Below are 25,904 nucleotides of genomic sequence, written 5' to 3'. Positions count from 1 at the left end.
ATTGGCACACACTGTGAATTAAAGGTCTCCCACCCCCAGCCCCAAGCCAGTTGTGAAATTTATTTTTGTATTTTCTTTTTCCTTTTTACATAGACTTTATTTTTCAGAGCAGTTTTAGATTCAGTGCACATCAGGGCTCACTCTCGGTGCTGAACATTCTGTGGGTTTGGACAAGTGTGTGACGACATGTATCCACCGTTAAAGTGCCACGTAGAGCAGTGTCGCTGCCCTGAACATCCTCTGTGCTCGTCTGTTCACCCCTCCCTCCCCTAACTCCTGACAACCACTGATCTTTTTACTGTCCGCATAGTTTTGCCTTTTCCAACGTCATACAGTGGGAATTACACAGTCTGTAGACTTTTCGGATTAAGGTTACTCTGTGTCATTTCATGACTTGTTAGTTCACTTCTTTTTAGCACTGAATAATATTCCATTGTCTGGGGGTGCCACAGTTTGTTTACCCATTCACCTACTGAAGGACACCTTGGTTGCTTCCAAGTTCTGGCAATTACGAACAAAGCCGCTATAAACATCCGTGCGCAGGGTTTGTGTGGATGTAGTTTTCAGCTCCTTTGGGTAAATACCAAGGAGCACAATTGCTGAATTGTACGGTAAGAGTATGTTTAGTTTCGTAAGAAACTGCCAAACTGTCTTCCCCAGTGGCCGCGCCATTTTGCATTCTTACCAGCAGTGAAGGCAGGATGCCGCCCCCACACCCTCACCAGCATTTGGTGTCCGCGTTCTGGATTCTGGCCATTGTGATGGGTGTGAGTGGTATCTCACTCTTGTTTTAATTTGCATTTCCCTAGTGACATATGCGCGAAGCATCTTTTCATAGCTCATTTGCTGTCTGTATATCTTCTTTGGTGAGGTGCCTGCTCAGGTCTTTTGTCCATTTTTAAATCAGTTTGTTTATAATTTAAGTTTGTAAAAATGTTTTCTCATGGTAGGTAGTCTTTTAAAAAGAATAAATTGTTCTCTTGTGGCAAAGCTTGCCTTGCCATAATTACCTAGCAATGTGGCATTTATGTGCAGGAGGTAGAATACTGTCCCTATTGTAAATACGTTGAGAGAGGTTGGGTCATTTTTCCTGCCACCACTGAGGCCCTGCGCAGGGTTTGCCTCCTGGCAATGCCAGATTGCAGTTCGTTTATTTCCTTTAAGAGGCAGAACTGAACACAGTTATCTTCAAATGTACTTGTATCACCTATGTGAGCTTCCCAAAATGAACCTGTCAGGGGACAAGAGGTGGTGAGATCGTGGCACATGTGACAAGATTTGCTGTGTGCCTTGAGGTGGGAAAAGCCCCCAGTGGGGAGTGAAGGCCGTGTCCCACTCTGGCTCTTTCTGGAACTCTTCCTGGGCCGGTGGCAGGTGCAGCTAACCAACCGGAGCTCCTTACAATCCTCCTTAATGCAGTGTTTCAAGCAGCCACTGGCAGCCAGAAGTGGCAGGGGGTGACACTGTGAGCCAGTCCTGGTCTGAGCCCTCTCTACAGCCCCTTCTGACTCGGACTTTCTGCGTGGGCTGCTGCCTGGGGAGGAGGCGAGGGCAGACTCACCCCTGCTCGGCAGGGAGGCAGCGTGGGCTCAGTGTTTAGGAGCTGGGGTGCTGGAGTCTGGTGCATCAGTGTGTGGGTATGTCCCAGCTCTTGCACTAACTGGTTGTCTGACCTTAGAGAAGTTACTAGACCTCTCGGATCCTGTTTCCTCCTCTGTAGGAAGGGCTTGTTGATGATACTTGCTTCCTAGGGTTGCAGGTGTGAGGATTCCTTGAAGTCATGTGTGCATGTGTGTGTATGTGTGTGTGTAAAGTGCCTAGCACATAGGGGGCTCCCTTGAGGGGCAACTAGGGGAGCCTCATGCAGAGTAGTCATGGTAACCAATTTGGTGTCTGCACACGACCCTGGTGGTCCAATGAAGGCCTCATGGCGGGGCCAGGCCACCAGCCCCTGGCAGTTCACCAGCCCACCCCACCACCCTCCACCTGCCTGCAGCTTCCAGATAGAAGGGGAACACCATGGAGGAGGAATGGGGTGGCTGCAGGCTGGCTCAACGAGGGCTGGGGGCAGGGTCACAGCACCCGCTCAACACCCCACAGGAAAGTGACGGGGCCTGGCCAGGGCCAGGACCTCATGAAGATCCAGAGTCATTCTGAAGTTCTAGGACTCCCTCCTCCACCCCCAGCCCGGTGTGGACGGGACACCTGCAATTCACATCCCCTCCAGAGGTGTCTAAGAGGGACAGGGAGGGGGCCGTGGGGCAGATGGAACGTGAAGGGGCCAGAGTTCTGTGACCAGAAATCGCCACAAGCTCTGGTGGTACCAGAGGAAACTGGCTTCAAAGAGACAGGCTGTGAAGTGGCCAATGCCTGAAGCGCAGGCGTCCCTCCAAACTCCCTGTCACTTGCTCCGAGCTCCACTTGACCCATTGCTTGTTTGGTTTGGTTTTTCCACACCCCAGCCCTGTTTTATTTACCCCCTGCTGAGCCTGCCTGGGAGGAGCTCAGTCCTGGGATGGCAGCACTCACAGCTGCCGCCCCTTCCTGGACCCCCTGCCCTTCCCCAGGCCCCCGAATCCTGGGGGTGGAGGGGCAAGGGCCCCACCAGCCAGGACCTTTAACATGAGACTTGGCGGGAAAGGAAAAGACTCTGTCCCTGCCGAGTTCGGAGGCCTGGGCACGTTTGCCACGGCCACTGTGGAGCTTATTACCTTCAGGCTGGGAGCTTTTAAAAAGTGTGGTTTTGTTCTAAAATCCAGAATTTCTGACAGCCTGAGTTAACAAACCCCCCACTCCCCCCCGGAGTGAATTGAGAGGCTATTAATGGGAAAGTTCTCAACAGAACTTCTGCTCTGTCCCGTAAGCAGCTCAGGGTGAGTGTGGCACTTTGATGTGGCCATTTCCTTATAAAGCCCCCTCTGAGGAGGAGGAAAGGTAAAGTTTAATCTGGAGGTGACAAATTACTTGGAATTTGCAAGTGCACACGCTTGGCCCATAGGTGGGGGCTCAAGGCCACGGTGGGGCGGAAGACAGAGAGAGAGAGAGAGCCCATCTCCACTCACCAGCCCACTTTAGGTGGCTGATTCATTATCATGTAATCTAGCGTGGGGGGCTGTCCGTAAAGATCACAGCCCCCTTTTCAAAAAGAAAACAAACATATACCCTTGAATAATAGAAAGACGTTTCTGAATCAGGGCTGTCTCTCCGGTCCTGGAGTGTGCCCTCCGTTCCGGGTTCGCTCTGCGGTGGAATCCGGATAAGCAGCCACCTTGCAGCCTTGCCAAGGGAAGGAGTCGCCCCAACTTCTGGAGAGTCCCCACAAAGCCTCACTTCCCCCAGGAGCTTAGGTCGGAGGGCGTCCGCTAAGGGATCAGGGCTGCGGCTGCGGACGGGGCCCCTCCCGGGAAAGGGCCGGCCGGGGAGGGCGCCCGCCCAGGGCGACTTTGGGCCGCCCGGGTCCCAGGCGCGCGCTGCGCTGGCAGCTGAGGACGGGGGCAGGAGGGGTCCTCCCGGGGGGCTGGAGAATCCTAGTCCAGGCGAATGCCCCGTTCTGCGCTTTCTCGCTGTGTGACGGGGGCGATTGACCTCCCGCCCCAGCCTCAGTTTTCCCGGCTGTGAAATGGGGATGGCAGCGGTACCCGCCTCACAGGGTTACTCTCAGTGGAGACGCGTCCAGCCCTTGGCAGGGGTCGGCGCGGGGCACGTGGGAACTGCCTCTGCTACTCGCTGGGGCCGGAGTCCCCGACTGCCGAATGGGAGCGGGCCGGGAGCGGGGGTGGGGAGGGAGGTGTCTGCGCCGGAGGGAAGCGGAGCGGCCGCGCGGGGCTGGGCGCGCCGATCTATTAACGTCTGTGTGTCTGGGCCGCGGGGCTGCGGCGAGGCAGGCGCCAGGGGCTCGCCTGGAACCAGATGTGCCGCGGCGCCGCTCTGGCCGCCACCGGCGCGGCGCGCTCGCACGCACGGGCTGGCGCGCACATGGCCGGGCGGGGCGGAGGCGGCTGGCGCGCCGGCCCGGCACCCCCGGACTCCCGGCCGACCCCAGCCCCGCGCGCGCCGCATGGGGACCCCCGCCCGGCCCGCGCCGACCGCGCCCCGCCCGGCGGGAAAGCGAGCCCGGGATCGGGGCTCCGCGGGTGGGACCCGCCTCGCCCACTGCTGCTGTCCCCGGGGAGGGAAGGGTGGCTTCTCAGAAAGCTCCGCCCCGTGCTGGTGCCCCCCACCACCACCAGCGCTGGGGACTCTTCCCCGCCCCCCAAAGTTTATTTTCCTAAGTTTGTGCGGAAGATTTTTCAAGGTTCTGAGTCAGAGCTTCCCCTAGGATGAGGCGTTTGGGCCAAACTGAGAGATGCCAAAATTGGGGGCGGCGGGAGGAAACGTGGGGGTTGGAGGCTTTTAAGCCCAGGGATTCCGAAGGGGCTTTTCACCCACGGGGTAAGTACAAGGGTTTCACTGAGGCCTGTCCTCGCTTCGCACCAAATCTGGGGCAACCGCAGGATGGTCCTCAGCCCTGGCTGTGGGTCAGGCCCCCCAGCCCCCTCCTAGGCATCCCTGGGGCGCTCGGCGCTTGCAGACCGAAGTGAATAACGCCCTGGCCTGGGGGTGACCACTCCCAGCAGGGGAGATTAAGAAGCCCCTGGGGGTTGGGTGGGGAGAGGGCACTTAGGTCCCACCTCCACGGAGGCCACTTTGAGAGCCAAGAGGAGGCGCAGGACGGTGGCCCAGCCAGGCCAGCCCCGTCTGGCGACAGAGGAGACGCCTCCCCCAGCGCCTCTGGGCTGCGGAGGCCCCCTTGGTCTGCAGCTCTTCCTCAGCTCGGGGGAAGAGCGTTTCATAGAAAATACACGGCAAGAGCGGGTCCTCCCAGCCATGCCAGCCTCCTTGTTCTGGAAACAGGGCGCTGGGCTGCTGGGTGGGGGAAGGGGAGTGTCAACGCCATAGCAGTACCCCCTTAGGTGCGTGTGGGGTGGAGGTCCCCTCACATCGCTGCCATCCCATCCCTCCGGCCCACGTCACTGAGTCCCAGGCCCAGAGAGAAGCAGTCACAGACTGAAGGTGGCAGAGCTGGGAAGTGGAGGAGGCAGGATTCTCACCCAGGCTGTTGGACTTGGGAGAGCAAACCTTGGGCTCCGAGGCAGATATTCTTGGATGCTCAAGAAACAAGGTGGTTTGTTCCTAACCTTTAGGAAGTAGAGGGAGAGTCCTGGGCCTAGTTGGAGGGGGCACTGGGAAAGCCAGGGCCTGCCCCTCTGGTGCAGGCCGTGCCTTCCCTCCCAGGGCAGGCTTAGGGGCTCCTCCCCTGCAGGAAGGCGGCTGCTCCTGTTCCTCTGACCTTGAGCCCCAGCAAAGCCAGACTGAAGCCTTTCCCTTTGGGAGGGATTTCTCTGGCTCATGCTCTGGCCATTAAATTTAAGAAAAATCAATCAATCAACTAGTTTTTGTGGATAGGATGGTCTGGAAGGTGAGAAGGGCCAACAGTGTATAGTGCATACAAGCCTTCATGTGTTTGGGTAGGCAGAGAATTGAGGTTACTTCCCCGTCGGGACCCAAATTCCATTCATTCATTCACTCACATACTCACCTTACTAAAGACCTACTATGTGCCAGTGCAGACCAAAGAAGATCCAGTGTGTGGCTGTGGCCCAGCTTCCTGCCTGGTGCAAAAGGCATCCAGGAAGGGTGAGGTCTTTCCTCTGGCACCTTCGGGACAGCCTCCACTTTCTGTGTGTATGTCAGCACCAGGTCTGGGGAGGAGGTGTCCCGAGGAGCAGAGAGCTTGGTCTCTGAGGCACTGGCAGCAGCTGTTTAGGAGCAAGATTTCAGTGTCCAGGCATATGGTTGCTTCTGCCTCTCGGCAGCCTAACAGCAGTTACAAACACGGAGGTTTAGAGAGGTTAAGTAACTTGCCCAAAGGTTGCACAGCCAATATATGGCAAGTCTGGGATTAGACTGCATACCCATCTGACTCCAGATAAACATACTCATGGCTAATGTGATTTTTCACTTACTATGTCCCAGGCACTGTTTTAAGAACTTTGCATGTATTATTCACTCATTTACTTCTTACAACAACCCTACGAGGGAGATAGTTTCATTATCCCCCACTTTCTAGATGGGAAAACTGAAGCACAGAGGGGTTGTAACTTACGCAGGGTCTCTCAGCAGTGAAGCTGGGGTTTGAACCTGGGAAACCTCACTCCAGAGTCCAGCTCGTAACCACTGCGCAGGGTGAATCACCGTTCGTACTTCTGTGGGCTAGCCTGTTCTGACCAACTTGGGGGCGAGAGCGTTCCTGCTAGAGAGGAGCATGCTGCTGGAAGAGCTGCTGCAGCAGTTAGGGTTTGGAAATCCAACAGAGGGACAAAGAAATGGGACATTTTTCACAATGTTTATAGTAGAGGAAAATTGGAAGGAACCTCAGTGTCCAATAAGAGGGGAATGACTGGGTAAGCAATTTCGGCATCCCCACTTGGTGAAGGGATGTAGCTACTCCCCGATCATGAGAAAGGAGATAAGAAATAGGGCAAAAGGTTTAGGGTAGAGATTGAGTGACCATCAGTGACCACATGCCTGCCCTGCTCAGGGCCACTCGCAGCGAGAAGCACCCTACCTGCATCATCACACTGACTCTGCTCCATTCGATGGCGAGGTAGTAGCAGTGACCAGCACAACAGCTAATGTTACTTGAGCACTAACTGGGTGCCAGGTGTTGTCCAAGCACTTTAGGTACTGCTGACTGATTTATACGGAAGAAACTGAGTCTCAAAAAGGTGAGGTGCCTTGTTCACGGAGTTCACAGAGCTGGCATATGAAGCCAGGACTTGAATGCAGCTATTTCCAGGAAAGTGGAATGTGTTGGGCAGATTGTCCACTGCATAACTGTAGGGGGAAGCAGTCACACCGTAGTCCATGCCCCTGGAGTTGTGCAGTGCACAACCTGTGCAACCATACACAGCATTCCTGGGTGTGTCTGATCTTAATCCTGGACTCTTAATCTATGCCCCATCCAAAAAAGAAAATGATATTCATGTACACTGTAAGTGGAGTCATGTGATAGCTGGATATGTGTGAACAGGGGACAGAAAAGATGCAAAAAATTAAGCAGGTATACTGGCATGGTAGGATTTATAGGAGATTTTTCTCTTCTCAAATATCCTCCAATGCTGGTTTTTGTTGTCATTGTTCCCCCTCCTTAAAAAAAAAAAAAGGAAAGAAGAAAAATTAGAATATCTAGAGCAGCTCTACCCAATAAAACTTTCTGTAATAATGGAAATGTTCCGTATCTGTGGTGCTGAATATGGCAGCCCCTGGCCACATGTGGCTGTTGAGGCCTTGAAATGTGGCTAGTGGGACTGAAGAGTGGAATTTGTGTTTTTATTTCATTTTAGTCCATGAAAATTCAAACTGAGATGACTGTGTGCAGCTAGTAGCTACCGTATCGGACAGCGCGGCGGGTCAGCATCTTTCATTTTGAGCCATGTCATTCCCAGATGGCGGCTTGCAAGCTTGTGGTTCCTAAACTTGTGGGTGAGGAAGAATCTTGCAGATTTCCAGCTGGTCCCTCAGGACAGGAATGTCCCTTTTTAATAAGCTGCCCAGGGAATTCCCAGGTGAATTGTCAGTGGACACCTCTTTGAGAACTTCAGAAGATCTGGTATCTGCCCTTCCACCGGGAGGCCTCCGGCGTGGCAAGGGGGCCAGGGCTGCTCCCAGAGTCGTGGCTGAAGGTGCTGGAAAAGCTGCCTTCAGATATTAGCAAGGTGGTCTTGGAAAGACAGTCCCCAGGTGCTGCCCGTCAAAGTATAGGCCCAGCGTACTGGGGGAACCCACAGGGAAAGGGATTAGGACTCACCATGAGGCTGACTTTTCTGGAGTCAGGGCTGGCTGTTGTGCAAGGATGTGCCTGGGAACACGTCAGAGATGTCGGAGATGGCTCCGCGCCCAGGTGCTGCGTGTGCACCCCGCAGGTGAGGCTGTGCTGGACCATCGCAGCAGCTGGCGCAGTGCCTGGCGGAGGCTGGGACGCAGACAGGTACCTACCCTGCTGACACACGGCAGGGGAGCCTGGCAGGTACATGTGGGCAGAGTGCTCAGATTTGTTCAGATTGAGAGCGGTGGCCAGCTAAGCCACCGAAGTCGGAACTGCCTCCGCACCTGGCCTGCGGCACTCACCCTGAGTTCCCTCCCTGCAGGTGCTGCCTCCCAACCTCGGGAGGAGAGGGGAGCCTCACCCTGGGCCCTTGGCAGCAACCCCACCCTGGTCTGGCAATGGTTAACTTCTCCAAGGGCAGCTTTTGTCCAGCCGTTTGGGACAGACAGAGTGGACATAAATCACTGCCCGGTCACTGCCTGGCTAGTGACCTAGGTTGTTACTTTACATTCCTGAATTTCATTGTCTCTAACCAAGAATGAGGCTTAGTGACAGCATTATCTGTGTCTATTATCCTGGATAGAGCTGGAGCCCATTCTACTAAGTGAAGTATCCCAAGAATGGAAAAATAAGCACCACATGTACTCACCATCAAATTGGTTTCACTGATCATCACCTAAGAGCACATTTAGGAATAACATTCATGGGGCGTCGGGCAGATGGGAGTGGGGAGGAGGGGATGGGTATATACACACCTAATGGGTGCGGTGTGCACCGTCTGGGGGACGGACACCCTTGAAGCTCTGACTTGGGGGGGCGGGGGCAAGGGCAATATATATAACCTAAACATTTGTACCCCCATAATATGCTGAAATTAAAAACAAACAAACAAACAAACAAAAAAACCCTAGTGCCGGCACATAACAAAAGTTGAGTAAATGGAAGCCAAAAAGAAAAAAGGGTGGGGCAGTCCTGCTGGCCTCACCAGGCCCACGCTGCGGCAAGGGCTCGAGACCGCCCTTGGAGCTTCACCCAGCGAGCTCAGACTCACATTTGCCAGCGCGCCCAGAACTCACAGACGGGTCATAAACCCCCAGTGATGCTTTAAAGTGCAGCCTCTCTGGGAGCAGCCGCGCCCAGAGCCGAGGGAACTCCGGGCCCTGCCTCTGTCCCGGCTGCTCTCGTGCAGGGCTGGCCAGGGGACCCCAGGACGGGCAGGGGCAGACGCGCAGGTTCTTCCGGGGCAAAAGAACTGATTCTCCATCAAGCTGACTCTTTAGGGTGGGGCCTGTGGACAAGATTCAAAGTCACATATGAGCTTTTCTGTGCACTTTTGTTTTTCTGGGGAAGGGTCCATAGAGTTCCTTGAAGTCCTCAAGGAGCTCATGATTGAAGTGGGAAGAACCAAAGAGCCAGGCCCGGTTTCATTTGGGACAGAGAATGGTGGGGACGACAGTCATCTTTGAAGCACCACTGTGTTTACATGTTCTTAGGCCGGCACTGGGCTGTCCCATCCTCGCTGAGCCACCTGAGAGAAAGGTATAGATGCTGTCCTTGTCCCAAAGTACAGATGGTGAAACTGAGGACCCACGAGGGGAAATCCCTTGACTCAGCGAGCAATTTTTCCCATTCTCAGATGCTCAGGGAAGCAGGCATGTGCTGTCCGGGTGGGCTGCTGGTTGCCCCCCAACCCAGTTGCGGGGTGGGGATACGCTTTCCCGCATCCTCCCAGGAAGCCCAGGAACAGAAGTGGGAGCAGACAGGGCAAAGTGTGTGTCCTCAGGCATCAGACCTCAGTGGGCAGAACTTGGGGTCCCACTGCCTTGCTGTGAGCCCTTGGCTAGTCACGGTCCCTCTCCCATCTGCAAAACGAGGGGCTTTGACAGATGACCTCTAAGGTCCCCTGATGCTCTGAGTCCTTGAGACGGCAGGAATAACAGGTTTGAGGCCCCAGAGCTGTTTGCAGGTCTGTTTCAAAACCAAACCACACGAAACTGGAACGTCTCTGTGCCCGGCCCTCAGCCCTCACCCCGAATTTCCAGCTGGCTGCAGACTTTGAGGGGGCCAGGAGCTCTTAAATGGCAGAGAAAAACCCACACTGGGTCCTTAGCAGAAAACTGCACCCTGGTCTGAAAATGGTTAATGAGGGCAGCTTTCCTCCAGATACCAGCCCCTTATTAAAACGTAGGCTTTACAATAAATTTGGCATTTGGCCATCAACTTTAGATTAAAACCAGACGGGACAGACACTAACCCCCTTCTTAGACCAAATTTTGAGCTGTGGGCCAGTCCTCTTCCCCCCGGAACACGGACTCCCTGATTCTCACCCACCCCTGCACCCCCACTCCAGCAGGTACCCCGCTCTCTGGAGCTCTGTGTTGGGGTCTCAGGAGTAGAGGAGACTGGGCTGAACACAAATGTGACCAGAGGCGCCTGGAACTTTGAACCCTGGCTCCTGGTGCAGCGGGGGCCCCAGGGGAGGCTGCCACTATGCCACGCCGGGAGCCAGAGCCTTGGCGGCGGTCAGCTGTAGCAGCCTCTGCCCTCCTGGCCCCTTGACGTGCCTGAGACCGGGAGCAAATGTTTTCTGCCTGGCTGCCTTGTCCCTGCTCCCCCAGGCCCAAATACCCATCTCTCAACGCTCCTGGGCCTCAGAAGGACCTCGGGCCTCGCCTGTCCCCACCTCTGGCTGTGGCAGCACCACATGGGGACATTCTGTTTGAAAACCACGCCTCCTGCCTGCCCCCTTACTGAGGTTTTCCCCAAAGACCCTGACCCAGAGCTGGCCCGGGGTCTCCCAGCGGGGCTGGGCCGGGGTCTGTGCCTGGCCTGCTTCCCCCCACGCTCCCTGCCACCCCCTCCCCGCAGCAGTTTGAGCACGGGGCAGTCGGGGGTCTCCCGTGCTAGCCGCTCTCTGCCAATCTCAGTGTTTCTCTCTCTGCCCCCCTTTTTTCTGTGTTCTTTTAAATAACTTTATCGAGACGTAATTCACATACCACACAATTCAGCTATTTAAAGTGTACAGTCCAGTGATTTTTAGTATATTCAGTTGTGCGACCATCATCACAGCCGATTTTAGAACATTTTCACACCCCAGCAAGAAACCCTGCACCTTTTAGCTGTCACTCTCCAATCCCCCTCCCACCTCCCCTCCACGCTGGCAGCCACCAGCCTATTGTGGGCATTTCATGTAAATGAAATCATGCTCTGTGCAGCCCTCTCTGGCTGGCTGCTTTCACTTAGCAAAACGTTCCCAAGGTTAATCCACGACGAGCACACGCAGGCACTTCATCTCTTTTTGTTGCCTAATAATATTCCACTGTACGGATAGACCGCATTTTATTTATCTATTTACCAGTTGAAGGGCATTTGGGTTGCTGTCACTTGTTGGCTGTTATTACTAATGTCACTATGTACATTTGTGTATAAGAGGCTGTCCGGACAAGTTTCTTTTCTTGGGTCTGTACTTGGGAGTGGAATTGTCCCGTGGTCACTCTGTGTTTGACCTTGTGAGGAACCGCCAGGCTGTTTCCAAAGGGCGGCACCATTTTGCATTTGTATCAGCAGCGTGAGGGTTCCAGTGTCCCCACATCTTCACGGGCCTTTGATCCCGGCCACCGGCCACCCCGGTGGGTGCGAAGTGGTGTCTCACTGTGGTTTGGGTTTGCCCTTCCCTGATGCTAATGGTGTTGAGCATATCTTTTCATGTGCTTTTTGGTCATTTGTGTATTTATGTGAAGAAATGTCTGTTCAGATCCTTTTCTCATTTCTAACGTGGGTTACTTGTATTTTGATTATTGAGTTGTAGGAGTTCTTCGTACCTTCTGGAGACCAGCCCCTCACCAAGTACAGGGTGTGCAGGGACTTCTATTCTGTCGCTGCCTTTTCGCTTCTCAATAGTATTCACGACAGTTTTTAACTTTGATGAAGTCCAATTTATCTTTTTTTCTTTAGTCGCTGTGCTTTGGTTGTCACATGTAAGAAACTACCATCTGGCCCTTTGAAGACAAAGGGAACTGGCTTTGGAAGTGGAGACTTCCCATCCTTGCCTGGCAAGAGGCATTCCTTTGTTTCCATAATCATTCGTTCAGAAATATTTCTGAAACCAAACTTCTTGCCCAGGGCTGGGCACACAGCAGTGACAAGGGAAACCCAGCCTCTGCCTTTCTGGAGTTTAGAATCGAATGAGGTAGACAGGCGTGAGGCAGAAACCAAAACGCAGGACTTTCTGTTTTGGGTAATTACAGAGTGCGGGAGGGAGGGAGAGGGCCTAGAGCCTAAGCAAGGCGGCAGCCCTAGTCTGGGGGCTGGAAAGCATCTCAGGGCACGTGAGGGCTGAGAACGAAGGCTGGGTGGGCGTCAGCCAGGCCGAGGGGCGGTGGGACGGGGAGGAGTGCTCCGAGGGGCGGTGGGACGGGAGGAGTGCTCCGGCAGAGGGGGCAGGGTGAACACAGGCGTCGAGGTGGGAAGGAGCTTGTGCTGCCTGCCGGGGGCAGCTCCTGTTGTCACACTGGCCCCTCTACTAGGGTATCTTGGGGGTCTGGTGGCCCCAAGGAAATGTCTGCAGCATGTCATGCATTTAGGGGAGAGGCTGCAGACCCCAGAGAGACCCAGATGTGCCGCAGCTGCCTCCAGGTGAGGCTCCACGGAGGTTCCTAGGGGACACGGCCTCCTATGAACTCCAGGGTCATCCTGAGCCTGCTGAGGCCTCCTTGAGCCCCACTAGTCACCAGTCTCGGGCTGGGGGAGGGGAAGGCAGTCCCAGGCAGGGTGGCCCATGCCTCTGGGCTCTCACATGCTGTGTCGAGGCCTGGTGAGGCCCTGAGATGGGCGGTGGGACCCCCAGGGGACCTCTCTGACCCCGAGGGCCCCACTGCCTCTTCCCTCCTTGCCTTCCTTCCTGAAATGTGTTTCTCCTTCCCTAGGCTGGCAGCTCTAAAAATGTGTCGGCATTTTGGGTTTTTGTTCAAAATTAATGAGGTGAAACATCCTTAAAAGTGTGGCAGGGCAGTGGCTGGCGGTGGCTGGCGGTAGCCGGCCTACACCTCCCCCGCCAGCCCCCAGCCCCTTCCTCAAGCCCTGAGGACGGTTCCCGCTGTGACTCAGCTCGGCCAGCCCTTTATGGCTCCCTAAGGAGGAACCTAGAGCCCCGGCAGGAGGGCAGGCTCCCCAGGCGTCCCCTTCCCATGCACTGCCCATGCCCCCCATTCATTCATTCATTCTTTCAACACTCTGCATTTGCTCACCTGTGCCAGGCCCTGCAGTGGGTTCCAAGGAGACAAAAAACAGTAAGTTCAAGTCCCTGCTGGACCAATGACCCCACACTCACCCTACGGTGTGACAGAGCTACAATGGGAGAAGCGCAGGAGTCTTTGGTAGCTTAATCCTGGGTGTCCAGGATGGCTTCCCGGAGGAGGTGGCATTTCTGCTGAGACCTAAAGTGAGCGAGGGAGGGAGAGAGGAGAGATTCACAGCTCAGGAGAGGTTGCAAGCTCAGGTAGGGCTCCACAGATGGGAGCGTGTGGCATGTCCTATGCGAGCACTGATCCCAAGGAGGTCATGAACATGGGACAACAGCTAGGCACCAGCCCTGGCTCCACCTTCCGGGGTGGCCTGGGTGACCCCAGCCAGCAGTGGGCTCCAGGGACGTGATGATGGACGTCGGCCTGTATAAATCTCAGCAGAGGACCTGAGCTCTGCGTGCCTTATCCCTGGTCCCCGAGTGCCTGGGGCTGAGCCAGCGTGGCCTGGGATGAAAACCCGCTCTCGGGCCCCTTGTTTGGAATGCAGGTTGGGTGGGGCCAGAGCGCCCTGGAAGCCCAGGCACCTTCTCCAGGGACCTTGTTTCCTCTTCTCCTTCCTCCTCCCTTCCCTCCTGCCTTCAAACGTTGCTGAGCCCAGCTCCGTGCCGGGCCTGCTCGTGTCCCTTCCCTCACAGGAGACTCCAGCGCATGCCCCAGCTCAGAAATGCTTCTGTTGCCTCCAGCATCCCTCCTCTTGGTTTCTCCATGGGCCCTTAAGCCCTGGGGAGACCCTCAGAGTCCCACCACGTGAGGACCCAGGAGGCTCTTGGGGGCGGCTGCCTGTGCCAAGGTGACTTGGGCAGCCACGTGGGGAGGTGGTTGAGACCCTGGACCGTGTGCTGGTCTCCAAGTTCGAATCCCAGCTCTGGCCTTTGCTAGCCACGTGGCTTTGGCGTGTTGCTGAACACTCTGTGCCTCAGATTCCTGGTATGTAAAATCCGACCAGGAACTGCCCACGTAGGATGGTTACAGGGGTTAAATGCGGCAGCTCTTCAGGTGAGACTCCTGAGGCCAGGAGCCATTAACAGGTTCACCCATGGCCACTCTGCTCATGAGCCGGACCCACCTGAAATCCAGCCCTGGGACCGTCCAATTCCCTAACCACTAGGCTGCACCGCCTCCCATTGCTTACCGGAGGAGGTCCTCCCTGCCAGGGCACTTGTGTCCTTGTGAATGCGGCAGCCTCTAAGGATGTGGTTTCCAGAGTTCCCATCTGAGCCCTTCTCCCAGGGGCCCTTGAAAGGAACCCAAATCTCTGCCAACAGACCTGAGGTGGGGCAAGCCGCAGCCCTCCCGGCCCACCTCCACTTCCTGCCCGGCCCTTCCCAGCTGCAAGTATTTCTGCAGCAACGAGGCTGCTCTGTGCTCTAACGAAAGGCCCCGTGTTAATTTGTTAAATCCCCCTCAAGGTCCCAAGGACCCGTTGTTTGTTTTTGCGATCGTGTTGGCAGAGATCACATGGGGGGCGGGGGGTGCTGCTTATTTGGTCAGAATAAATGTTAATTAATAAAAGTTATTTATTTGGGTTGGAGCTCGCCGCAGCCCCGGGGTCAGGCGTAAACTGACTATTTGAAGCAAAAACAAACAGAGAATGTCTCTCAACAGCTTGAGAAAGGCAGAAACGAAGAGGCTGAGTTTATTTGTCTTAGGAAGAATTTGCAGTTAATTCCCTCCAGACTATTTAGACCCTTAAATTACACAGAATAAGAAAAACTGTGGGCACAGGGGAGGGGCATCAGGAACACTTGATCACTTGGCTGCGAGCAGGGTTTTAAATGCCTTTGGCCCGCAGTCAGCCAAATAAATGGTACGTGTGAAATAATTTAATGGCAGAAAACTGTGCACCAGTCATTTTTTCATTGTAATGTAATCGGGAACGATGTAATTTTGGTTTTAAGGGTGAGAGCTTGAAACGAGCCTCCCCCATCCGAATGTTTCTCTCTGCCTGGCCCCGGCCCCTCACAACAGCGTCGGAACTGCCAGGTCGGATGGAGGCAGTTGCACGCTTCGTTTTCAATCTCAGAGAAAAGCAGAACTTTTATTGAACAAAAGGAAACTTTGGGCGCAGCCTCGCTTGGACAGCGCAGGCCCGGCGCCCGCTGGCCCGAGGCGAGGGGCGCTGTGCGAAGGCAGGGACCCAGCGCCGATGGCCTGAGGCGTGGAGCGTATTTATTTATTTTCTAAATGCTTGAAGCCCCAGCCTGGAGTCCCCAGAGGAATACACACGCCCACCACAACACATTGCTCAGGAGGTGATTCAGGAACTTGGGGTAACAGATACTCGGCACTTCCGCTCGGAGGCAGAAGCCAGCGCAGCCCCCAGCTGAGGCCAAAGCCGTGGGTTCAAGTTCTGGTCCCCTGGAAGATGCTGCCTGAGTCCTTCTCCCCCTCAGCTGCTGTCCTCAGTCTCAGCCCACAGAAGGGAATGCAGACCCATCTTTTGACTGTAGGTTGGGCTGCAGGGACTAAAGGACCAGGGAGAAGGGTCCCTGCCTTCAGATACGAACCTGGTTGCACAAAAGCAATGATGCTAAGGCGAGTGGACATTTACCTGGCAATTACTATGCTCTCAGCACTCAGCTAAACTCAGCTCAGTGCAACGCACACACCTTGATGTGTCCTTGAGCAAGCTGCTGTCCTGAACGTCCCCAGTGGTGAGGGCTTCCTTTAGAACAAAGGGGTACCCGAGGGCACGCTTACAATGGGCTGGGATGGAGACAGGCATCCGGCGAGGTGATGTGAGGCTGGAGGCCCCTCCTAAGGACATCTCCTTGACCCCACCTGTGGGCTCAGAGAGCTGGGACTGAGCGTGTGACAGACCCCCTCTGTCACCTGGCCTAGGAGTGAGGTGGATGAGGGAAGAGACCCCCGCAGAGATGGGCTCACAGCCTTGGCTGGCCAAGCCTCCCGGCAGACATGGATTCCAATCCCAGCTGTATGGCCTTGGGCAAGACTGTCAGAGCCTCAGTTTCCCTGTGTGCAAAATGGCAAGATGCCTCCTAGGTGGGCACGGGGAGTCACCGGGTGGAAACGTGTGGAGTGTTTGGCACCGCTTCTGGCTCCAGCCCCCTTCAGCTGAGTGCATCCCATCCAGCTGCCTTGTCACGACCCCAGGGGAGCGCTGATTGAGACCCACTGTGGACACCAGCTGGCACTGGGGGTGGGCCTGGGGCTGCTTGGGGTGGGGTAGATGCCTTTGTGTGAGGGTTTTGGCTCCAAGTCACCACACAGCTTAACTGGCACAAGAGCGGAGCTGTTTCTTCCGGCGCCCACTCGGCGAGGCGAAGGCTGCAAAATGGTTTTCATTTAAACACCCCCAGTTTTGCATTGCTCAGAAACCTCCTGAAAAAGTCTCCTTTTTTGGTTGAAATGCCTCCTGCATTGGGTGTGTGCCCAAGCGGCATTGCCTGAAGGGGGGTGGAAACCAGCGCTGCGATGGCTGGCTTTCCAGAAGCTTCCATCCCTGCTCTCATCGATCACCACCGGGTGTTCAGCGAGAGGCCCCTGGTTCAGTTTAAGGTTTCTTCTCCACCAAGGGGGTGGGGGACAGAGAGACAGTCACAGGCACCAGGCGTTCTCATCTGTCTTTGCCTTTTCTAGGAGAAAAGGGGTGAGGAGTGAAGAGCGAAGCTGACCAGGCCACGAGGCCAGCTCACGGGGAGGGGGGGGGCATGGCGAGTTCCTGCCCTGCCTGCCCTTCCCCGCGTTGTCTCGGGTGTTTGCAAGTTTTTCCCCCGAGGGGGAAAATATTGAACATAAACTCCTAGTCACCCCTCTCGACCAGAGCTTCTCAACCTCAGAGCCACTGACATTTTGGGCAGACAATCCCTTGCCGTGCGGCTGTCCTGTGTGAAGAGTACCCGGCAGCATCCTGGCTCCACCGTTAGATCCTAGTAGCATCTCCCTCCCCGTCCTGACAATCCAAATGGTCTCCAGACATTGTCAGATGTCTTCGGGGTTAAAACTGCCCTCAGTTGAGAATCACTGGTCCAAACTCAGATTCAAGGTCATCTTTCCTGGGCACCCCCCCATTCCTGCCTGATACCCCTGCCCCCGCCCCCGCCCACATGCACAATCATTTACCAGTCTCAGAACAATTTAACCTTAAATCAAACCAGTTGGTTACTTAAGAGATGCTTAAGAGTCAGTAAACCCTGCTAACCTGGGAGCTGTTTAAAAGGGGGTTAGACCGGGTATGGTGGCTTTGCACCTCTCATCCCAGCACTCTGGGGGGCAGAGGCAGGAGGATCGCTTGAGGCCGGGAGTTCAAGACCAGCCTGGGCAATGTAGTGAGACAAACCCCTCCACACACACCCCTCCCCCGCTGTCTCTACAAAATTAAAAAACAAGTTAGCTGGGCATGATGGTGCACAGCTGTAGTCCCAGCTACTGGGGAGGCTGAGGCAGGAGGATCACCTGAGCCCAGTTGCTCAAGGTTACAGTGAGCTGTAATTGTTCCACTGCACCCCAGCCTGGGTGGACAATGTCTCTTTGAAAAAAGCAGGGATTTAGTACATCAAGGATACATAACTTAAAAAATAAAAGCAGGGATTGAATGGCATCCATTACTGGGCCTGCTGGGCCCGGCATGTTCTGGAAGCTCTGTAACAGTTAACTGAACAATTGCCCAACACTGTGCATAGGATATAAAAAGGGAATATGTAACCAGGGAAACAAAAATACAAGGTATGGACTAAAATCCAAAACATCGATGATGTGCTCTGTTGGCCCAATTGGGGGCAAAACAGGCCCATACACTGCTGGTGGGAATGCAGAGTACAGGCCTTAGGGGGAATTTGGCCACATCTAGCATTTACTCATTGCCCCAGAAATTCCACTTCTAGGAATCTGTCCCAAGCATGCATTGGCAAAAAATAGAAGATGATGTTTGCACGAGGTTACTCACCGGAAACACGCCAAGTGCCGGTGAGCAGGGCTCTTGTTGAATGAACAGCAGTCGCGGGTGGAGCGCTATGCAGCTGGGAAAAGGGACGTGGAGGAATCTGGGATATACTGATTACTGGGGAAAAAGCTGAATGGTACATGCTATGCTTTCTTCTGATAGAAGAGGGGGAGAAAATATTACACGTATTTTATTATATTTGCAAGGAGCAGTGCTGGAGAGAGAAAGCAAAAACTAATTTAAAAATGGTTCCTACAGGTGGAGGGAAGGGAACCAGAGGGAAAATACATTTGGGGAAAACAACCCCAGGAGAGAAGGTTGTTTGTTGTGCTGAGATGGAAAGGGACCCAGAATGTTATTAAATAAACAAGCAAGTTGAAGCACCAGCGTGTGCAACATGACCTCATGCTTGCAAATGTTGTCAGTTTCTATTTGTAATCTTGTAAACCGTGGGAGGGACTGGGGAGAGGAGAGCATTGACTTTGTACCCTTCTGTGTTGTTTGAATCTGTTACTGTGACAAACAGAGATATTACTTTGTTATTAAAATATACATTTTTGATTAAAAAATTATATGCCCAAGGAAGTGTGGAACTGGGCAGCATTGGTTCTAAATGCCAGGTGAGCACAGCAGAGCCAAGGGGGTTCCACAGGGACACAGGTGCTCAGGGAGGGCTCCCTGGAGGAGTGGGCAATGGGCTGGGTCCTGGGGGATGAAGGGTAGGTGGTTTTGCCCCTGGATGAAATTTAAATGTGGAAACAATAGCTGGACACGCCCCCCACCCCAGGCCAGCACTGACCCTTGGCCAAGTCCCCTGCTGGAATCCCTAGTGGGATTCACCACCCAGCTGTTTCCACCTCACCCTCTTGGGCTTTGCCTGGGATGCCTGCCCTCCCTGCCCTGGTCTGATTGGAGAACTCCTGCACATCCTTCAAACCCAGTGCATGTACCACCTCCCCTGGGGGCCTCCCCTGACTGTCTCCTTGTTGCCCACCGGGGTGGAGCATCCTCTGGAGCCCTGGCCCACACCTTGCCCCGTGGCACTGTGAAGTCTCATTTGGGGGCTGCCTCCCCCGTTGACGAATTCGTCTGATTCGTCTATCCCCACCCCCAGCATAGCCCCTGCCTTCACAGGTGCTGAGGATGCTGGAAGAAGCCCCTTGCAGAGTGGGGCCCTCTGGAAGGCTGTTTTCAACAGCTGCCTGGTTTGGTCTGGAGCCAGACTGAGGGGCTCAAAGCCATCTTCCACCAGTGACTTCACTGGCACCTTGAACTTGAGACCTTGGCCTCTCTGAATCTTCCCTCCCACTTCTGTAAATTAGGAGTGATGAGGACCACAGCACCCGTGTTTAGGGTTCCCGTGAGCATCCTTTGATCTGTGGGTCCTCAGAACCGTGACTCCTACTGCTCTGATTATACATTATTACTGGTGTTTAACAACACATGTTGATGGAGAGCTTACCATGCCTCAGAGCCTGGGCTGGGCGCTGGGGACACACAAATGTCTCCTGGGCCCTCCTGACCAGGTCAGTTGTCCCTGATGGAGTGGGTGCCTGTCCTCTGGGCTCTCACCATGGCCCCCATCTTTGTTTGTTCAGACTGTGGGCTCCACAGCACAAGGGTCTGGCTGCCTTTGTTCACCATTGTATCACCAGGGTCCAGCAATGTGCCTGCCACATAGTAGGTGCTCAGTAAATATGTCTTGAAGAATGAACGAATGGAAGGGTGAACAAAGGAATGAACGAGGGCGCGAGTTAAAGGGAGGTGTTCCTGCACTGGGTCTAGACCATCCATGTGCAGAGGGAGACAGACGCAAGTAAAGCGCGCTGAGCAAACTGCTGAGCTGGCGGCTGCATCGCGACCGTGTTGGATCTGGGGCGGGCGTGAGGGTACCCGGGCTGGGCTGCGGGCGCTGCAGGTACCGTGCGCTGACCCTCCCGCCCCTCTGCAGGTGAGTGTCCCAGCCCCGGGCGCGGCGGCGCCGCCAAGCGCAAGAAGAAGCAGCGGCGGAACCGCACCACGTTCAACAGCAGCCAGCTGCAGGCGCTGGAGCGCGTGTTCGAGCGCACGCACTACCCCGACGCCTTCGTGCGCGAGGAGCTCGCCCGGCGCGTCAACCTCAGCGAGGCGCGCGTCCAGGTGAGCGCTCCGTCCCGGGCCACCCGTGGGAGTGGCCCCAGGAGCGGGCAGCCGCCGTCCCCGCGGTCGCGCACTTGCTGGGTGGGGAATTTAAGAGCAGGAGCGTCTGAGGCTGGGAGTCACATCCACGCCCCGCTGCCTTCTAACTGTGTGACCTTGAGCAAGTTACTTAACTCCTCTATGCAGTACGTGCCTCCCTGTAAAATGTGGATCACATGGGTCTTTTTTCTTCTACGAGAGACAAGATCTCCCTCTGTCGCCCAGGCTCAATCCTCCCACCTGGGCCTCCTAAAGAGCTGGAATTACAGGCCTGAGCCACTGCACCTGGCCACGCGTGGGTCTATTTTATGGGGTAAAGTTAATATTTTTGTAAAGTGCTTAGAACAGTGCCTGGCACAAAGGGTTTTGATAAATAAGTCCTTTTACAATTCTGAGCACGTACTCCATGCCAGCTCTGAGCTCATGCCCCTTGGTTCATTCCTTCGTGTGCCCATTCCCCAGCACACGCTTACCTAGAAACCGGCACTATCTATCGTCCTCATTTTACAGATGAGGAAACTGAGGTTCAGAGAGATGAAGCTGCCAGCCCAGCATTGGTGGCAGAGCAGGCACACACCCAGGTCCAAAGGGCCTTGGGTCTCCTCCACGTCTGATGCCCCCGCTCACCACACCCTCTCGTCCCCAGGTCTGGTTTCAGAACCGCCGTGCCAAGTTCCGCCGGAATGAGCGGGCCCTGCTGGCCAACCGCTCCGCCTCGCTGCTCAAGTCCTACAGCCAGGAGGCCGCCATCGAGCAGCCTGTGGCTCCCCGGCCCACCGCCCTGAGTCCAGATTATCTCTCCTGGACAGCCTCGTCACCCTACAGGTGAGAGCAGGAACCTTTTCAGGTCCAGAGAGGGCAGCCAGGGATCCCATGGGGTCTGTTAGGGCCCAGACTCCTCTGAGGGTCTGAGAGGAGCTTGAATGGTGTCTGGGTGCCCCTTGGATCTAGGGTCCCCCAAGTGATGTTTGGATGCGTGTGCCCACAAGTGCGTGTTCACGAGCATGTGCGTGTGAGTGTGTGTGTCCCCTCATCAATGTGGACACATGACTGTGAGTGCATGCATGTGTCCACATGCACATGTGTGTGTGTATGCATGTGTGTGCGTGAATGCATGGAGTGGGGAGAGGACAGGCCTGTCTGGAGTGGGCGCAATGTACAGGCATCACCCTGGGGAAGCTGAAAAACTGCAGGAAGAGTCCTAGGCACACCCGAAGCCCAGCACCCTGTGTCTACCCCCCAGGAGAGAAACAGGGTGGGAAGCCTTCAGGAATGCCCTCCCTGTCCCCTGGGCCTCACTGGGGTCCAGAGCCAGGTTCTGGGGCAGTTTTGTCTGGATCAAAGCTGGAGAAAGGGTCTGACGTGACCCAGCAGGAAGGAAGAGCTAGGAGGTGCTAGGGGGTTGGGCCACCATACCCCACAACTCCAAAAGTGCCATCTGCCCCTTAGGCTGTGTCAGTGGCTCTGCTGGAGCCCTGGTCCCATGGGAGGCTCCTTTGTCCCAGCGCTGACCCTAGGTGCTGCTTCTGACCCCTCCCCAAATCCTGCAGCCCCAGACCAGGCCCAGCCCTGGGTAAAGGCTTCCTGGGAGAGCAAGCTGAGGAGGGGGGGCAGCGGGACCAGAGGCTGGGGTCAAGGACGGACAGCCAGAAGCACCTGGCTCCAGGCAGCAGGCCAGCACACCCACGTGTCCTTGTGTCTCCTGTTGCCCCCAGCACTGTGCCGCCCTACAGCCCTGGGGGCTCAGGCCCGGCGACCCCGGGGGTCAACATGGCCAACAGCATTGCCAGCCTCCGTCTCAAGGCCAAGGAGTTCAGCCTGCACCACAGCCAGGTGCCCACCGTGAACTGATGGCCAGCCCATCGGCCCAGCCACCTCCCTGGTCTGACATCAGCAGCAAAGAGGGCAGACGCCCAGGAGGCAACCTTCTCCTGGTTGGGCTCTCTGACCCCTGTCTCCAGCCCGGACTCTTGAGCCCGAGGGGCTGCTGAGGCGCCCCCAGCCCGGCACAGCCCCTCTGTCCACAGCCACCGGGGACTGCAGCCCATGACCCTCAGAGGGGCTGGGCCGGACGGCGGACCAGGTGCCCGCTAAGGACTTCATTTACTTCGTGTATTAAAACCAAAAAGCTTTTTGTCTTTAAGAAATAAAACCATTTTTTAAGCCCCCAAAGGTTGTGGGAGGGTGAATAAGGGCAATTGGGATGGAGCTGGGCCCCCTCGGAGCTGGACTTCCGGGGCCCCTCTCTGCCCTGCACCCATTGTGGACCCAGCTCAGAACCGCAGCCACGTGGGGCCTGCTGCCCAGCTGTATGCACCCGTCTTCAGAAGGAAGTCCTCTGTCACCCTGCAGGGCCCCAGGGGGTGGGGAGTGGCCTGGGAGGACAGAAACCTGTCCTAGACCCCATCTTCTATCTTGAGCCCCCGGGGGACATCCAGGTGCTTGGGAAGAGCTTTGCTGTGTGAGCCTGGCCAGGGCGCATGTCCCCTGCCCTACTGGGGGAGGCAGGGTGGGTGGGCATGGGTTCCTGGACTGGCCGGAGGGCATGTGGGGCAGCTGCCAGGGAACTAAATACCTTGCTTCCGGGCACACAGCAGGCCTGGGAGCCCTCTAGGCATTCGATCTTGGAGGGGCTGGGCAAATGGCCCAGAAAATTGGGGTGCAGATTGGGGGTCCCAGTCCAGCTCACAGTTCAGCAGAGTGATCCTTGACAGTTGGGACCACCAGGAGACCTCCCAAGTCCCCCTAACCCACCCATTCACAGACAGTAACTGGGTGACAGCAAATATGTGTGCCCCCAGCCAACAACATCACTCTTGAGGGGTCTGCAGAAAACTGAGGGTTGGGGGAGTAGTCTGAGGTCAGCCCCACGCCACCCCTTCTGATGGGCACACCAGCCAGGGAAGTCAGCAGAGCTCCAATGCTGAAAGTAACCCCACGTCCAGCCCCCAGGAGGGAGGACAGCACACAGATACCCGCCCCTGAGAGTGGGGAGTGAGACCCCAGCCCTTGGGGTAGTTGGTGGCAGGTGGCACAGCAATCATACCTTGACGGGGTCCGTGAGATTGGCTGATTTTCCCGTGTTCCACCCTGCCCACGTCACCTCAAAGTGCCCCGAAGTGCCAGCCGTGGCCGCATCTTCTAGATGGCGTCAAACAGGCTGAAGCCACATGAATGTCTGTCCTTCCATGAGGGACGCCCCAGTTTTATTTAGAGGGCACAGTAGCTGCACCTAGAGTGCAGTGAGGACCGCCCCCAGCACATCCCCGAATGTCCTCCCGCACTCCACCTGGAATCCCGCCGTGGAAACCTCGTTCTTGGGGGGTGAGCACTGCCCCCTTCAGATGTGCAAACACACCTGGGGATGGGTGACAGCCTGGTTGCCGTGTAACTTCCTTGTTTGGTGGATGGACGCCTTTTTCCCGGGCGGCAGGAGAACGTGGGTACCGTGGGGCCCTGGCGGGGGTGCTGGTGGTCACAGCTGTGTTTTCTTGCACAGTCTGGCCTCTGCCTTGGGTAAGTTCTCTCGGGGCCTCCTTTGCTGCTCACGCACTGAACGAATATTATGAAACACTTGCTGTGCACCCAGGCCCCGCCCTGGCCCTGGGGAGAGACACAGGGTCCCCGGCCACAAAGGATGCACCATCTTCCAGGGAAGCAAAACACTAAGGAGTCGCCACATGACTGAGGGGATGTGCAGGGGCCCAGAGGGGGCCCAAAGCTAGCCTGAGGCATCTGGGCAGGCTTCCTGAGGAGCTGTGCCTGGCGGGCTGAAGAGTTCACCAGACGAAGGGAGGGAGCGGTGTTGCTGGCAGAGGGCAGCGTGTGCGGTCCGGGGCAAGGGAGAGGCTGTCTGTTTGGGCCGGGGCAGCAGGTCCCAGGCCGGATCTCCCGGTGCAGGGTGAAGGGGGAGAGAAACGGAGCTGGCTGAAGTGGGCTTGTGGCTGGGACTACAAGCTCGGACGTCATCCCATCTGTGGAGAGCCATGGAGGGATTTGCTTGGGGGAAGGACACAGCCCCTGGCCTCCATGTGGAGGAGGAACTGTGGGCTGGGAGTGGACGCAGAGGGGCCCTGAGGAGGCTGGGGCAGGTGTCCAGCCGGGAGGGGCAGTGGCATGACAGGGACAGAGTGGGTGGATTGGGGCCACCGACTCTGAGCTGTCTGGGAGGCAGCAAGGGCAGGAGTTGGTGACTGGGTGATGGGCTGAAGGAGGAGGGGGGGTTTGAGGTGGGCTTTTGGCTTAGACACACAGGAGTGCCCAGGAGGAAGAGACCCTGGACACGGGACCTTTCTGATGGAAGCTTCCGGAAGATGCTGGCCTGTCTTTCCACCTGAACAAGAGCTAAGGGACATCCTGGCCTGAGCAGCGTCCTCCCTGGCACAAAGCCTGCCCCCTTCCCCCACCTGAGGGATTTGTGCCAGTGACAGGCCGGCCCACGGGGGCCCAGAGTGGTGCCCTCATGGGCAGCCAGGAAGAGCGGCCTCTTCCCCCCCCAGAAGCGCTAACCTGGGAGCGGGCGAGTGGACAGGCCCCCAGGCACTGGCCAGGGCTCCAGGCTGGTTGGAGGGCGCCATGCCGAGCCTCGGGGAGGCGGGGGGCCGCCTGCCGCAGATGGGGTCACACCGGGCGGGGGCCTGGAAGGCCAGTCCCAGGAACACCAGCTTTAGAAGCAGCCGGGGCCGTTCCCACGGAGGCACTGGCGCTGCCATCAGACCGCCGGGATGTCAGTGTCACTTCCTCCCGAGTGCTCTAGAGAAAACAAACCGGTTTAATCGTTTACACATGCTGCTCCGGGAAGCTGAAGGGGGTGCCCTCCCCATGAAAGAGACAATATTCAAACATTGCTGTTGCCATTGTCGCCCTAATTGCAGGGCTGTGTGGGCAGCTTCCCGGGCACCCTTCCCGGGATATCAGTTTTCTGTGAGAACGAGGTATGCAGGGCCCCGTCCCTCGCTGCCTGCCTTTGCCCATTTGGCCGAGTGAGCTTGGGAGAGGGCACTGCATGAGTCTGCTTTTATGTTTTATATGAAATGAAGGCGCTCGAGGGTGGGGGTGGGGTGGAATGTGAAGGAAAGGCAGTCTGGCTCTTGCAAAAGCCAAAACCAGAGAAATAAAGACCGGAGTTTCTGGTTCTGGGACCCTTCCTGGGCGAGGTGCTTTCTGGGACTCAGTTTCCTCCTCTATGAAATGGTGCACAATAACAGAACCCACCTAACAGGGTTGCCAGTGTAAACGGGTGCTTTGGTGTTGCTGGTGGAGAGGCACAGAGGGTGGGGTGGATTTTGAGGAAGTCGGATTACTCCCTGTCCTGGGGTGAAATGGCACTGTCTCTGTCCGGAGAACCTAGCACACCCGGTTCGGGGGCTCTGCCCCCTCGTTCCTTTGGTGCCCACACTCCTCGGGTTGGCAACTGAAACCAAAGCAGTATCTCCAGCTCCTGCGCCTCTGCTGCCGGCCCGGGAGGGCGCTGTGGGGTCACCGCAGGGCGGAGCTGGGTTCCCTGGTCCTGGCAGAACAAACCCGTCCCGGTCTCTCCAGCCTCCTCTTGAAAGACAAAGAAACAAATCCCACACTGCCAGCACGGGTCACAGCCTAAAAATATACACCAGCCTTCCGCAACATGCACCAGCAGCCGTGAAATGTTCATAGG

At 56.1% G+C, this 25,904-nt stretch overlaps 2 protein-coding genes across 2 annotated transcripts in view; one reads left to right on the top strand and one right to left on the bottom strand.

The window, feature by feature from the left end:
• PRRX2 (paired related homeobox 2) overlaps window positions 1-22,419 on the top strand; it is a 41,939-nt gene extending 19,520 nt beyond the window's left edge. The window contains exons 2-4 of the mRNA XM_045563215.1: window positions 20,025-20,212; window positions 20,898-21,076; window positions 21,967-22,419. Coding sequence (XP_045419171.1) covers window positions 20,025-20,212; window positions 20,898-21,076; window positions 21,967-22,102 — 503 coding nt within the window. The 3' untranslated portion in view covers window positions 22,103-22,419. The remainder of the gene's footprint in view (window positions 1-20,024; window positions 20,213-20,897; window positions 21,077-21,966) is intronic.
• Window positions 22,420-23,430: 1,011 nt separating this feature from the next.
• Window positions 23,431-25,904, bottom strand: part of PTGES (prostaglandin E synthase) — a 54,175-nt gene continuing 51,701 nt past the window's right edge. The window contains exons 9-10 of the mRNA XM_045563212.1: window positions 24,761-25,003; window positions 23,431-24,225 (exon numbers count right to left, since the gene is read on the bottom strand). The gene's annotated coding sequence lies outside the window, so the exon portion shown is untranslated. The remainder of the gene's footprint in view (window positions 24,226-24,760; window positions 25,004-25,904) is intronic.

Source organism: Lemur catta, chromosome 10, assembly GCF_020740605.2.
Source record: "Lemur catta isolate mLemCat1 chromosome 10, mLemCat1.pri, whole genome shotgun sequence".
Taxonomy (NCBI): Eukaryota; Metazoa; Chordata; class Mammalia; order Primates; family Lemuridae; genus Lemur; species Lemur catta.
The sequence above is the reverse complement of the archived record's forward strand: the minus strand, read 5'-3'. Positions and strand labels throughout refer to the sequence as shown.